At 46.3% G+C, this 14,603-nt stretch overlaps 1 protein-coding gene across 1 annotated transcript; it reads right to left on the bottom strand.

The window, feature by feature from the left end:
• Positions 1-245: 245 nt before the first annotated feature.
• Positions 246-10,110, bottom strand: LOC118097327 (NXPE family member 1). Its single transcript, XM_060268611.2, has 6 exons — positions 9,979-10,110; positions 8,541-8,651; positions 5,597-6,384; positions 2,871-2,932; positions 1,856-2,077; positions 246-1,093 (listed from the first exon to the last, which is right to left on the bottom strand). Exons 2-6 carry the CDS (start codon positions 8,640-8,642, stop codon positions 558-560), a joined length of 1,710 nt encoding a protein of 569 aa, XP_060124594.1. The 5' UTR covers positions 8,643-8,651; positions 9,979-10,110; the 3' UTR covers positions 246-557.
• Between the last annotated feature and the right edge of the window lie 4,493 nt (positions 10,111-14,603).

Genomic DNA, 14,603 nt, shown 5'->3' with positions numbered 1-14,603 from the left:
CCACAGGAGGGTTTCCGGTAGATGTACATCACGGGGCTCCTTACTGGTGGTTAATTTATCCCAGACTCCAACACACAGGTTGGTGTCAGATATAGTTGGTTAGGTTCCAATGCCTAAGCCAATACTGTTCAACATCCGTAACCAATAAAGTTGTGGCCTTATTCGCCCACTTAAAATCGATCATCTGTGTCTTGTGTCTTATTTCACGGGTGGGAGGGACATTGCCACACAACAGCAAATAGCAATTGCCTTCACTGGATTTATTTCTGTTCCAGACATGGGATGAATCTGTGAACATTGTGGGATTTTGTTGTTGTTGTGGGTGGGGGTAGACAGAGGATGTTTGGGGTACCAACCCATCCTTGGACCTAAGTGCTTACTAAGTTTGACTGACTTCTCCACACCCAGACCTGAACTGATATTCGCTCTCCAAGTGATCAAATGTCAAGAGGACTTAGGGATATAAATCAGTGTGACCGCCCACCCCCATCCTCATTAAGTTTCCTGATAGACTGGAACTTTGTACTGTCTCTGTCTCCAACCCTCTCTTCCCTAAACTAACAGATGTATGTTAAAAACATAATGATTTGGTTCCAGATCACATGGTCAGGTGGATGGACATCATAAATGGCGTAAGCAATGTTCATGTCCCAGGCATCTATGAAACCGACATTGAGACCTAGGAAGATGTCCATTACGGCAAGGTTTTGGGGGTAGCCATTGACATCACCCAACCGCTCCATGTCTGTGTCCATCTCCCGGGTGTTCTCTGTCCTGATGATGACTCTTGTTTCTGGGCTCCTCAGAAGTAGGTGGTGGATGGCTCGCCGGATGTTAAGCAGCCTCCTCACAAAAAGATCCATAGGGAAAGGGCGGAAGTGCTGGCCCAGAGTGATGGCAATGACCGTGTCTTTGTCCCCAGCCAGCCTGTCAATTTCATTGGTGATGTAATTGCCGTCCTTTACGGAGAAAAGTTTCCTAGACACAAAGGGGTTCCCGTGTCTTTTCCACTGAATGAAAGTGCTCCTCTCCAGATCCAAAGCTACGTGCGTTTTGAATAGTTCATCACTGTCGCGATCAAAGAACTTCAATGCTAGCAAACAATAAAAGGAAAAGAGTTTGAAAAGGGGGAAAGGGAGTCAACCAGCTCTTGTACCTAAAAAGGGGAATCAGGCATCCTACTCTTTGAAAAGTGGTGTCACTTGGTAGCATTGATGTGGACCCAACTTTTAATGGCAGTCTTGGGTCCTCAATGGGGAGAGCACTTTTAGGTTTCTTCTTTCATTGTAGCTAAGTTTGTGTTTAATGTGTACCAGAGAAAGAGCATGTGGGCTCTGGACTCCGCAGATCAAGTCCATAGGGAGGGAGTCTACACTACCCTTGTGGCTGGCAAGGAAGAGGCAGATAGCAATACCTGGGTTTAAAAGTTGGCCACAACTTCATAGAATTGTAGAGTTGGAAGGGACCCTGAGAATCATCTAGTCCAGGCATGGCCAAACTTGGCCCTCCAGCTTTTTCGAGACTACAACTCCCATCATCCCTAGCTAACAGGACCAGTGGTCAGGGATGGTGGGAATTGTAGTCCCAGAACAGCTGGAGGGCCAAGTTTGGCCATGCCTGAATTCTAGTCCAACCTTCTGCAATGCAGGAAAATGCAGTTGTCCCATACAGGGATAAAACCTGCCACCGTGGTGTTATCATGCGCTAATTAACGGAGCTATCCATTAATTACATGCAGTAAATCATCAGCTGCAACCAATGTGTATGCGAATGGGAATGGGATGCGAAACTGAAGCCAAAAGTGAAGGGTGTTCAGAGCAAATCTGAAGGCAACCCGCACACCAGGAGAACGTACTTGCCACCTTTTCAGTAAGGTAATAGATCCATTGCCTTAACGTTGAATCCCCCATGAGATAAATCTTCTTCTTCTTCAGGCATTCCTGGATTCGATCCAGAGTGCTAAAATCAGATACGGAGCAAAAGTGTGGGTGCCAAACCTCCTGCAAGGCATAGCCGCTGGGAACGGGCAAACTCATCCCGACCCTGCATTTGTCTCTTGCCATCATCGTCGCACTTCCTAACAGAAACAGATGAGGGATATTTGGGGATGAACATGGAGAGAGCTGGGTTTCTGGAGCTTCAGTTTCCTTGTGTGGGATTTAAGCATCTTTGGAATATGGTCCCCATCAGTGTGCCCCTGGCACTTTGAGTTCAAAAGGACAGGACCCTTCAATATCATTGAAGAACTATGTGAGATACTGAGTTCCGAGATACTGCTTAGATTAGGGACTCTTGTGGATTTCCCTCTTTTGTCTCCTCCAAAGCCTTGTTCTTTTTAGATGCAGATAGGACTTCAATGGGTCTGCTCTGAGTATGTAATACTAGCACTAAATACAGCCCAGAGTCTTCCGAGTCAGACTATTGGTCCATCTGCGTACTTATTGCCTACACTAGCTGGTAGCAGCTTTCCAGAATTTCATACTGGAGTTTTCCCTGGTTCTATCTAGTCATGAAGCACAAATTGAACCTGGGACCTTCTGCATGCAAAGCCGATGCTCTGCCACTGAGTGGCAGTCTTTCCAAAAGTGTCTAGCATGCTTGAAAGAAATAGTTCTGAGGAATGGGGCGAGTTTACATCAGATCTGGTGACAAAGTGTCACTACAGCTGGTGCTAAGCCAGCCATCCCCAAACTGCGGCCCTCCAGATGTTTTGGCCTACAACTCCCATGATCCCTAGCTAACAGGACCACTGGTCGAGGAAGATGGGAATTGTAGTCCAAAACATCTGGAGGGCCGAAGTTTGGGGATGCCTGTGCTAAGCCATGCACCATTTATCAAAGAAACCCGTATTGGTTAAAAAGACAACTTACTATTACAGGATAGGACACGAATCTCCCCAAAACTCTGTGGTATCTCGATCCCGATGTTGTCCCTTCAAAGACAGAAGAGAATGGCAAATGAGTGCATAGGAAATATGCTTCATCATCATCATCAAACCTTTTATTGGCATCACATACAAACATCCATAACAAATCAATACAGATTTACCACCTCCCCAGTGGCACAAAACATTAGCCAAAAGAAAAGAGGCAAAGCAGTTGATCGTCACATCTCTAGGTCTCCAGGGAGATCAGACGTCTGCAATGTGTTTCGACAACAGAAAACCAAATAGAGATATTTAGCGACTAACTTGGTGAGCTCCTGATCATTCCCCAGTAATAGAAAATATATGACCTCCAACTCTGGTTTCCATTTGGGCATGCAGAGTTGGTCTAGGAATTGCTGGTGGAGATCAGCATATAGTTTACATTTAGGAACCATATGTGTAAGGGTTTCCACCAGGTGGTCTTCACATGGGCAAATCCTTTCTCCTTCCACCATGCCCGAGAACCTTCTCCAAAGGAGATTTGATGGATTTGAGTTGAACCTGGCCAGCGAAAATGGCCTTCTTTCTTGGGGGTTACGCAAGAACTCAAGATAATTGTGGTTAATTTCAGGTGCCCAAGAAAGATTAAAGTGAAGAGGGGAACAGATTTTCTCTGCTGCTACTGTTAGTCCCTGGCGTTCAATATCCCACAACCTATTTTTATTATAGCCTTGGCAGATGGTAGGAACATTGATCGCAAAAGTTCCACTGACAGCCCAAGTTGCTGTACCTTTATGTTAAACTGAACAACACTTCTTTGCCTCTATTTGACCTTCTCTACATGTGTGTGGTGGCACTGTGGGTTAAACCACGGAGCCTAGGGCTTGCTGATCAGAAGGTTGGCGGTTTGAATCCCCGCGACGGGGTGAGCTCCCATTGCTCGGTCCCAGCTCCTGCCAACCTAGCAGTTCGAAAGCACGTCAAAGTGCAAGTAGATAAATAGCTCTGGCGGGAAGGTAAACGACGTTTCTGTGTGCTGCTCTGGTTCGCCAGAAGCAACTTAGTTATGCTGGCCACATGACCTGGAAGCTGTACGCCGGCTCCCTTGGCCAATAGAGCGAGATGAGCACCACAACCCCAGAGTCGATCATGACTGGACCTAATGGTCAGGGGTCCCTTTAACTTTGTGTCTCGCATGTGTTGGGATCATGCTGGCAAAAAGTGTCCTTGCCACCATTCAAGGGCCAGTCTGGTTGGCTTCTGCAGGTTATGGAGGGAGAGGGGATGGCCTTGTCTTATACATCAGGCAGCAAAGCATCTTGGGTCAGCACTGGGTACCAATTGCTAGGTATAAGAATGAAACAAGACCATCTTCCGGAGAAGACTGCTGCAGGAAATATGGCAAGGGTACTTGCATAAGAATGAAATAATTGCAAGCAAATTTATGGGGAAGGGGGTTTTAAACAGCAAAAGGACTCCTTGCTGAACTTGTAGCATTTTGCAATTGTTGAAAGCCAGATTGGCCCTGGCAGATCCCAAATGTTGTATAGTTTCTTTTCTGGAAATGATTCTGTTCCACACTATATTTGAGGGTCTCTAACCCAGGTGGCGCTGTGGTTAAACCACAGAGCCTAGGGCTTGCTGATCAGAAGGTCGGCGGTTCGAATCCCTGTGACGGGGTGAACTCCCGTTGCTTGGTCCCAGCTCCTGCCAACCTAGCAGTTTGAAAGCATGTCAAAATGCAAGTAGATAAATAGGAACCGCTACAGCGGGAAGGTAAACGGCCTTTCCGTGTGCTGCTCTGGTTTGCCAGAAGTGGCTTTGTCATGCTGGCCACATGACCTGGAAGCTATACTCCGGCTCCCTTGGCCAATAATGCGAGATGAGCGCGCAACCCCAGAGTCGGTCACGACTGGACCTAATGGTCAGGGGTCCCTTTACCTTTACCTAACCCAGGTGTGAAGGGACGCGGGTGGCACTGTGGTCTAAACCACTGAGCCTCTTGGGCTTGCCAATCAGAAGGTTGGCGGTTTGAATCCCTGCAACGGGGTGAGCTCCCGTTGCTCAGTCTCAGCTCCTGCCAACCTAGCAGTTTGAAAGTACGCCAAAAAAAGAGTGCAAGTAAATAAATAAATACCGCTCCGATGGGAAGGTAAACGCCGTTTCCGTGCACTGCTCTGGTTTGTCATGCTGGCCACATGACCCGGAAAAACTGTCTGCAGACAAATGTTGGCTCCCTCGGCCTGTAAAGCGAGATGAGCGCCACAACCCCAGAGCCATCTGCGACTGGACTTAACTGTCAGGTGTCCTTTACCTTTGCCTTTTAACCCAGGTGTGGGGAAGAGAAACTGTAGCTCTCCAGATGTTGGTGGGCTCCAATTCCCATCATCCCATTGGTCATGGTAGCTGGGACTGATGGGAGTTGGAGTCCAACAACATCTGGAGGGCCACAGAGTTCCCTCTGCTTTAACCCAAAGAGAGAGAAATGAATGGTGTGAATGACTCATGTACTGACCTGTGATAAAGCTTCAAGGTTTCTCTCCCAGTTTTGTTTGGACTTCTACCTCTGTGATTCCCAGACCTCTCCAAGGTCCTCACAAAAGGGACCCACCTGCCCCGTTCCCACCAATATTTATATTCAGTTGCCAAATTAGTTCTAATAAATCTTCCCACACTCACAAGCAGTGCATTGCTGTCTAAGCTATAGGTCTGATATGGAATTGCAAGCACCTCCTAAAAAGGCTCTGCTCCAAGGATGTGAGGTAGGTGATGGGATTGTTGTCAGATGTCAGGAGAACAAATGCTTCACAGGGCACATTCTTTGGTTTCACACAGTAGAAGGCTTCTTGGTCTCGTTCATCCAGATACTCGCACAGTTCCGCGTTTGTCTCTATGACAAAACCACATTTGGTGTAGACGAGTGAGGTCCCATTCAGAAACTTGCCCCTGAAATCTATTTTGTCGTAGCCTCTCTTCCTCGCAGCCCACAGTGCAGAAACTCCTTCGCTGGGGTGGATGAGCAAGATGGACACTTTGACATCACCCTCCCAAAATAAAGTGAAATTGACTAGGTATGTCCCATTCCTATAGTCTGTGATGTGCCCCGAAGCTCCAGCCCCAAGGCTTGAAGAGTAGATCCTCACTCGTAAGAAGTCTCCTCCGTACTTCTTTCTCTCCCCCAAGTAGTTGTACAAATCTAGCCGAACCATCAAGGGGTCTCCAACGCAGTAAGAACCCTTTTGGTTTAATATGGTGGCCTTGCTGTTCCTGGCACTTGTGGTGGTCATTATATCTGTGAAAGTGACGCTGGGCATCAACTGGTCCAGTTTTGTAAGGATTTCCTTCACCTCCTGCTCTTTTTTCCACCGTTGCACCCTAGTCCTGCACTGGGCTGCAGTCTCTGTCTGACAAATCCTATTCCCCATGAATCTAAGGCAAAAGTCTTCATTTCTTTCCAAAGCTCCTAGAAAATCCCCTGGTTCCTTCATGAGTCTGTTGTGATCTCCAACGAGAGTGATCTTGAAAGAGAAACAAGAGAAGACAAATGATAAGTGTAAGGGGAAGAGAATATAGGGATCCTCCTCCCCTCATCAGAAGCAGCTCCTCCCCAAGCAGCGATAGCAGCGAGGAAGCTCAGGAGTCCAGTCAGGAAATGGGGAGAGAGGGCCAGGGCTCTGGCAGCATGGGAGAGCCCCTGCTACACAGGAGGGAGGAAGAGAGAGGGGGGGGGAAGGGTGGAGAAGGAAAACATGGAGCGTAGACTCTTTTTTCCTCCGGTTCCGGAATTACACAGGAGAAGGAGGGGAAAGAGATTTGCTGTCCCGAGACTCTTATGCTGGAGGAGGTCCAGGGGCGGTCCCGTGCCGGATTCTGCGTCGGACTGAGCAGACATGTTGTACATACCCAGCTAACTGTAAATAGCCTGCACTAAATAAAAACTGCTGAAAGACAAGCATGCGGAGCATCGTTACTCTAGAGAAGCCACAAGAACCCCTGAAAATAAGGAAACAGAATTCAGATTTGCTGAGTATCTCTCTGTCTCTGTCTGTCTGTCTGTCTGTCTGTCTGTCTGTCTGTCTCTCTCAAAGTGCCCTTCATACAAAGATGACAGATTCCAAATAAGACCCTTGGTCCATCTCCCCTCCCCTCCAACCAGCAGCAAGGAGAAGCTCTTTCCAGCTCTACCGCTTGTGAGGTTGGGGGCTGAACAGGTGACTCCCTGGGGTAATTGTGCCCCTGAATGACCAGGTGCAGTCAGGAGCCATTTTGGACTCACAGCTGTCCATGGAGGCGCAGGTCAGCTCTGTATCCAGGGCAGCTGTCTACCAGCTCCACCTGGTATGCAGGCTGAGACCCTACCTGCCCGCGGACTGTCTCACCAGAGTGGTGCATGTTCTGGTTATCTCCCGCTTGGACTACTGCAATGCACTCTATGTGGGGCTACCTTTGAAGGCGACTCAGAAACTACAACTAATCCAGAATGCGGCAGCCAGTCTGGTGACTGAGTAGCCGCTGAGACAATATAACACCGGTCCTGAAAGACCTACATTGGCTCCCAGTACGTTTCCAAGCATAATTCAAAGTGTTGGTGCTGACCTCTAAAGCCCTAAATGGCCTCAGCCTAGTATACTTGAAGGAGCGTCTCCACCCCCATCATTCAGCCCGGACACTGAGGTCCAGCTCCGAGGGCCTTCTGGCAGTTCCCTCACGGTGAGAAGTGAAGTTACAGGGAACCAGGCAGAGGGCCTTTTCGCAGTGGTGCTCTCCCTGTGGAATACCCTCCCAACAGATGTCAAGGAGATAACTATCAATCAATCAATCAAGCTTTATTACGGTTATATACCAGCTATTATGAGTGCTCACTGGAAGGACAGATCGTGAAGCTGAGGCTCCAATACTTTGGCCACCTCATGAGAAGAGAAGACTCCCTGGAAAAGACCCTGATGTTGGGAAAGATGGAGGGCACTAGGAGAAGGGGACGACAGAGGACGAGATGGTTGGACAGTGTTCTCGAAGCTACGAACATGAGTTTGACCAAACTGCGGGAGGTAGTGGAAGACAGGAGTGCCTGGCATGCTCTGGTCCATGAGGTCACGAAGAGTCGGACACGACTAAACGACTAAACAACAACAACAACAACCAGCTATTAAAAATAAAAATGCTTTACAAGGCTATGGGAGTTGTCATTCGGGGTGGATATAAGAGTCTATGAGTTTGAAGGGGCTATGTTTCCAGAGGGAGGGTCCAGCTGGCCTTTCCCCTGTGCTGCTCAAAGTTCTCAGTTTCGAACCCGAGCGAAGGAACTACTTCCCACAGTCCAATACCGAGTTTGTTATTCCAATGGCTGTCTTGTTCTTGGGGGGGGGGGGACTGGTCCTGCAGATCTGCGTGCAGAATCTGGCTACCGTCCGAGTTAACTTTTGCTCCTTTCCTAATAGTAGGGCCTTTAGGTTTGGCCTTATCTGGGAGGTTGGCCAGGCTCTCCAAAATGGGGGCGATGGAGATAACTATACAATCTTTACTTTTTTTTAAAAAAATATGTATTTATTGAAGATTTTCACACACAAAAGGCATACAAGGATTACAAAACACAAAAAGAAAAAAACAGAAAAAAGAAAAAATACAAAATACAAAAAATATGAACTTGCAACTTACGTTCTCCCCCCCCCCTTACCTTGAACACCCTCCTGTACAGAGTATAGCTCAGGATGAGGAAGCCTGCCAAGCCCAATGTCAGAAGGAATCCTTTCCTTTTGATAGTGATGAAGAACATCATGACGATTGCCTGCAGGGAAATGGAGAACACGCTCACTAAGGTGCCTCAGATCTCGTGAAATCCTCCTTGCATATAGTTGTGGGGCGAGCAGGGTGACTACATGAGCAAAGCGAGCTGTGCTGATGAAGATGCCCAGTGAAACAGTTCCAAGGGAATGCTTCCACAAGCTGTCCTAAGCCCAGGAAGCGTGCACTTCTGGGAGCAAAGGGGTGGTTGCTGAGTTAATGTTTGGCAGCAAATCAACAGGTCACTTGGTCAGAAGCCAAAGTCCAGCTGGCAAAAGACAGCAAGGAGAAGGAAAGCTCAAATTTGGGGGGCTTCCTTGGGACTGGTGACAGCATAACCCAGACCTTTGGATGACCTCCAGCAGGGAATAGTAACTGTTGGGAAAGGACCAGCTGATCACTTATCTGTGATTTCCTACTTTGCAAGGGTTAGACTAGATGGCCCCTGGGTACCTTCCAACTCTGCAATTTTGTGATCTATCCTTCTCTATCCCGCTACACCTAGCTTTGGGTGGGAGAACACTGGAGACTTTTGGTGTGCTTGCAATGTTTGGCTAATTCAGGCATCCCCAAACTGCGGCCCTCCAGATGTTTTGGACTACAACTCCCATGATCCCTATCTAGCAGGACCAGTGGTCAGGGGTGATGGGAATTGTAGTCCAAAACATCTGGAGGGCCGAAGTTTGGGGATGCCTGGGCTAATTTAACATTTTCAAGCTTGATAAAGTGGAGTCAGCTGTGCTCCTAGAAGTGTGACCCAGCTAACTCAGATTCTCAGAGACTAAGATCACTTCCAGCTGGAGTGTATATTGAGCAATGGTGCTTATTCGTTTTCACAAAATTTGTTGGAAAGTTACGTCCGTGGGAGAGCGTCTCCTGCAAGTTCCATGGAACTCAGAAGCCTGCTCTGCCGTGACCTATCCCAGTTCTGTGGAAAGCCTTCCTGTTGAGCTATGACAGGAGCGCGCTATCTGCACTTTCTGAAACAATTGGATACGTTTTTGTTCTGACAGGCTTTCCTAGCTGGAGAAATGGGTCTTTGTCATGACGGTCGATTCGGAATGGTTTTAGCTTTGTTTTAAAGGTCCTTATTGTATTTAATTGTTTTTATTGTACATCACATTGAGATGGTTGTATAGAAAGTGATTCATAAATCAATAATAAACAATATACAGTGGTACCTCGGTTTATGAACACAATTGGTTCTGGAAGTCTGTTCATAAACTGAAGCGTTCATAAACTGAAGCGAACTTTCCCATTGAAAGTAATGGAAAGTGGATTAATCCGTTCCAGACGGGGCCGCAGAGTACTCAACCTGAAGCATACTTAACCTGAAGTATGAGTGTAATTGGTTCTGGAAGTCCGTACTTAACCTCAAGCGTACTTAACCTGAAGCGAACTTTCCCATTGAAAGTGATGGAAAGTGGATTAATCTGTTCCAGACGGGTCCGCGGAGTGCTCAACCTGAAGCGTACTTAACCCGAAGCATGGGTGTAATTGGTTCCGGAAGTCTGTTCATAAACTGAAGCATTCATAAACTGAAGCGAACTTTCCCATTGAAAGTAATGGAAAGTGAATTAATCCGTTCCAGATGGGTCCGCGGCGTTCGTAAACCGAAAATTCGTAAACCGAGGTGTTCATAAACCGAGGTTCCACTGTAATAAATAAATAATAATATAAAAAAAAATCAACGTCATGTGGTTGTTATCCCGCATTTTCCACTGCGAGTTTCCATCATTTTTCTTATGTCCAAAAGTCAGGCATGTTATTGTTCTTTAGCGGATTTTTTTTTTTGCACACAATTGCAGCACTGTCATTCTATTAATCACCATTTACCTGGTATTTTTTGGGGGGGCAGGTAGGGTCTTTTTTTTTTGGCAGTGGGTTATGAAGATGCACTTTTATTGCATGTGGGACATACGGTGCTGACCTAGGATTTATTGGTGGCGGCTTCCTTAGTGAGATGTGTCTGTCTCCCTCATAATTAACTTTCTGGACTGTCCGTGGGCTGGATTGAGAAGGCGATTGGGCCGCATCCAGCCCCCAGATCTTAGGTTGCCTACCCCTGCTTTAGTCTTATTGGCTCCGCTTGTGAAATACTCTGCCAATAGATATTCAGCAGGTGCCTTCTGTTTCAACTTTTAAATGCCTGCTGATCCCCCCCCCCCATTCTGCCAGGCTTATGCAGGCAAGTAAGAATGCACACACAACTCTTCTTATTGTGCTTCGCTTTATTATTATTATTTAGATATTGCTCCTTACAAGGACGTGGGTGCAGCTGCAGGCAGCCTGGCTGCTTCTACGGTAGGGCAGGCATAGGCAAACTCGGCCCTCCAGATGTTTTCGGACTACAGCTCCCATGATCCCTAGCTAACAGGACCATTGATCAGGGATGATGGGAATTGTATGTAGTCCCAAAACATCTGGAGGGCCAAGCTTGCCTATGCCTGTTCTGGGGGAAGGAAGCCCTCCTGCTGCTGCCTCTCTTCTGGTCATGGGAGTGGAGCTGGCTAGGGCTGGAACTTGGATTAAAGCACACACACACACACACACACACACACACTTTATGTATAACTGTTGTAAACTGCTCTGAACAGCGGGTTCTAAATATTTTCAGAAATATAATAAATAAGCAAACTTTAACAAAGGAACAGATTGCCCCGCTTGCTTTCACTCCTGTCCTCACCTACCTACCCATAAGTATCTGCTCACTTCTCTCCTGGCAGATGAGCAAACTTGGCCAGCTGTTAGATCAAGCTCTAAAGTTCTCCAGAGAGCCCCTTCATGGTGGATGTGAATGGTGCTTTTCATTTCCAGAAAGAAAGTGAAATATTGTCACACACTCACCACCTCTGATGGGCAGGGGCCCCGCTCTCTAAGGTCTCTTGCCCATGGTTGAAGCATTCTAGAAAGTGATGGAGTCTTGCCTTTGTGATAAACACTTTGTAGCTATGCACACACACAATGGGGCAAGGAGACTCTTCTAAGCAGAGAATGTGGTCAGCTGCTATCAGTTCTGCTTCAGATTTGCAGACAACTGGCTCCAGTGCTAGACCCCAGCACTGACTCCAGTCAAAATCTTGCCCTTCCTTGTCTCCCAGTCTCTCCTTTGAACTGTCACTTTCTCCTTGCTCCTTTGCCTGTCTTCTTCAAGACACTACTGAGAGATCCCCAGCTGATAGGACTCCACCTCTTAATGCAATTCTCCCAGGTGAAGCATTAACCCGATTGTCCCCAGCTATTAACCGCAATTCACCTAACAAAAGGGTTGTCAGCCAGATGCCATAACAATGCACACCTCTCATAAATCTTTCTTGGGCTCCTGAGCCCAAGCAAACATGTCCCGGCTTTGAACTCTGATTGGACTTGAAGCAGCAGCATCAGATGAAATTAAAATGTGACATTAGGTTAATAGCTCAGCCTCACCATAAGGCTCAGGGATCAGGGAGCCATAGACCTTGAGCACATCTTCTTCCAAAGAGACATCATGATGTAGATTCCAGAAGAGCAGCTGTTAAGCTTGGCAACTCTGGAGCACGCCAGTTTGGGTGGGTTTTCTTGAATAGCTGGCAACTCTGGCAGCTATGTCAGGGCGAGTTCACACATGCACATCAATTCACTGCAAGGTCAAGGGACGAATTCTCTGTTGAAGGGATAATCACAGATCAAATGCCATTGATAGAACTTCCATATCCACTCACATCACCTCAACTCTTGTCCTTTTCAGTGGATTTACTGCACTTATTCACCTGAGAGTGACTAGGGGAGGGGTTAGCCTCATGTGTTCAGCACATATTGCATGTGTGAAAGTGCTTTGAGTCCTGGGCCAATGATTTCTGGAATAACAATCTATTTTTTTTACTTCTAATATCCATGACGGAAGTGATAGGATATGCAATGTCCACCTGACAAATGTCACAATTGGGGTTGCCATACGTCCTCTTTTTCCAGAACACACCCTCTTTTTCATGGGTAGAGTCATCATATTGATCCTTGGTTAAAAGTAGAAGTCAGCAAATGTGTCCTTTTTTTGCTCTTCAAAATATGGGAACAACAACTCAAGCAACTATTTTTTTTATTTAAAAAAATGCATCAGAGATAGCAGCTACCCATTTGAAATGTTTTACAGTGATATGTGCTGGAAGCTTCCCAGAGTAGCTGGGGAAACCCAGCCAAATGGGCGAGGTATTATTATTATTATTATTATTATTATTAGTAGTAGTAGTAGTAGTAGAATCATCATAAAAGGACATTTTTTGACACACTCACAGTGCAATCTATGCACAGCTACTCATGAGTATGTCCCATTGAGTTCATGGGACTTACTCCCAGGTAAGTGGGCATAGGACTGAAGCCCAAATGCTTTCTTCATTTCTAAAACCCTCCAAAGTGCTCTTGTTGTTGAATCTCTGCTGCTGACCCTGAAATTACCAACCTAAAGCAAGCACACAAAAACCTTCAAAAGAGGGCACTCAGTATGAAACTGTTGAACAGGAATCTTGAATCCATTAAGATTCCAATCAAAACCATGGATTTATCCCCTCCTACCGATGTTGAATTATCATAGCAAACCTAAGATGATTGTGTTATCACCAAACCACTGATGTTGAGAATCCTCGCTGTGTTTATCTTGTATACATATATGCTTTGCATATAAATATCACAGACGTTCATGCACCTCTTGCATTCCGTGCCATTGTGGTCTGATGATTTTCATTCCACTTTCTCCTCCTGTCTGTTTAGGATAACATAGGGCTGCCATAGGTCCGGATTTTCCCGGACATTAACGGGATTTCGAAGGTGGAATTTATGTCCAGGGGGGATTTCCGAAAGGCGGCGCTTTGTCCTGGATCTTTGACAAGTCAATAGAAAAATCACTGGTTTTTTTTTTTTTTGGTGTGTTTGTGTGTGTGTCACAATATATATCAATATCTATCTATCTATCATCTCTCTCTCTCTCTCTCTCTCTCTATCTATCTATCTATCTATCTATCTATCTATCTATCTATCTATCCCCATGAACCATAGCACGCCAGGCACTCCTGTCTTCCACTGCCTCCCACAGTTTGGTCAAACTCATGTTTGTAGCTTCGAGAACACTGTCCAACCATCTCGTCCTCTGTCGTCCCCTTTTCCTTGTGCCCTCAATCTTTCCCAACATCAGGGTCTTTTCCAGGGAGTCTTCTCTTCTCATGAGGTGGCCAAAGTATTCTAGCCTCAGCTTCAGGATCTGTCCTTCCAGTGAGCACTCGGGGCTGATTTCCTTCAGAATGGATAGGTTTGATCTTCTTGCAGTCCATGGGACTCTCAAGAGTCTCCTCCAGCATCATAATTCAAAAGCATCAATTCTTTGGCGATCAGCCTTCTTTATGGTCCAGCTCTCACTTCCATACATCATTACTGGGAAAACTATAGCTTTAACTATACAGACCTTTGTTGGCAAGGTGATGTCTCTGCTTTTTAAGATGTTGTCTAGGTTTGTCATTGCTTTTCTCCCAAGAACACACACACACACACACACACACACACACACACACACACACACCTTTCGGGGTGTCTTGGTTTTTACTTTTTGAAATATTGCAACCCTGAGAAAACAGTCTGTGTGCCATCTGACATGGGCTGTAGTCCATGATGTCACAATAAATCTGTTCAATTGTGGCACTGAAAGCAACAAAGATAAATGTGGCATCCTAAGAATTAGCAGGACTTTCCGCTCCTGGAATTCTGGAAGGGTAGTTGGGTTCGCCTTCTGCAGCAAAACTAACACTGAGTGCCTCCAGACAGCCAATATTTTGCGTGAGGAATTCAAATGCATAACAAAACTTTAGGGTTGCACAACTGAAGTAAATTTAAGCATTCTGTTGCAACAAATTCTGGGCTTTTTGCAGCTAGGAAAGTGATTTAAAAGTGTGGGGTGAATGAATAAATAAGCAGAAAGATGTGTAAACAACCC

This window comes from Zootoca vivipara, chromosome 14, assembly GCF_965207765.1.
Source record: "Zootoca vivipara chromosome 14, rZooViv2.hap1.1, whole genome shotgun sequence".
In the NCBI taxonomy this organism is placed as follows: Eukaryota; Metazoa; Chordata; class Lepidosauria; order Squamata; family Lacertidae; genus Zootoca; species Zootoca vivipara.
This window is presented reverse-complemented; position numbering and strand designations above follow the sequence as displayed.

Bases quoted from the DNA above. Each gene is read 5' to 3' on its own strand.
- LOC118097327 (XM_060268611.2), bottom strand. From the start codon at position 8,642: ATGATGTTCTTCATCACTATCAAAAGGAAAGGATTCCTTCTGACATTG. The intron at 6,385-8,540 runs GTAAGGGGGGGG...TTCTCTTTCAAG, and splicing joins TGTACAGGAGGGTGTTCAAG to ATCACTCTCGTTGGAGATCA. The intron at 2,933-5,596 runs GTGCTTGCAATT...CTGTCTTTGAAG, and splicing joins GAGCAGAGCCTTTTTAGGAG to GGACAACATCGGGATCGAGA.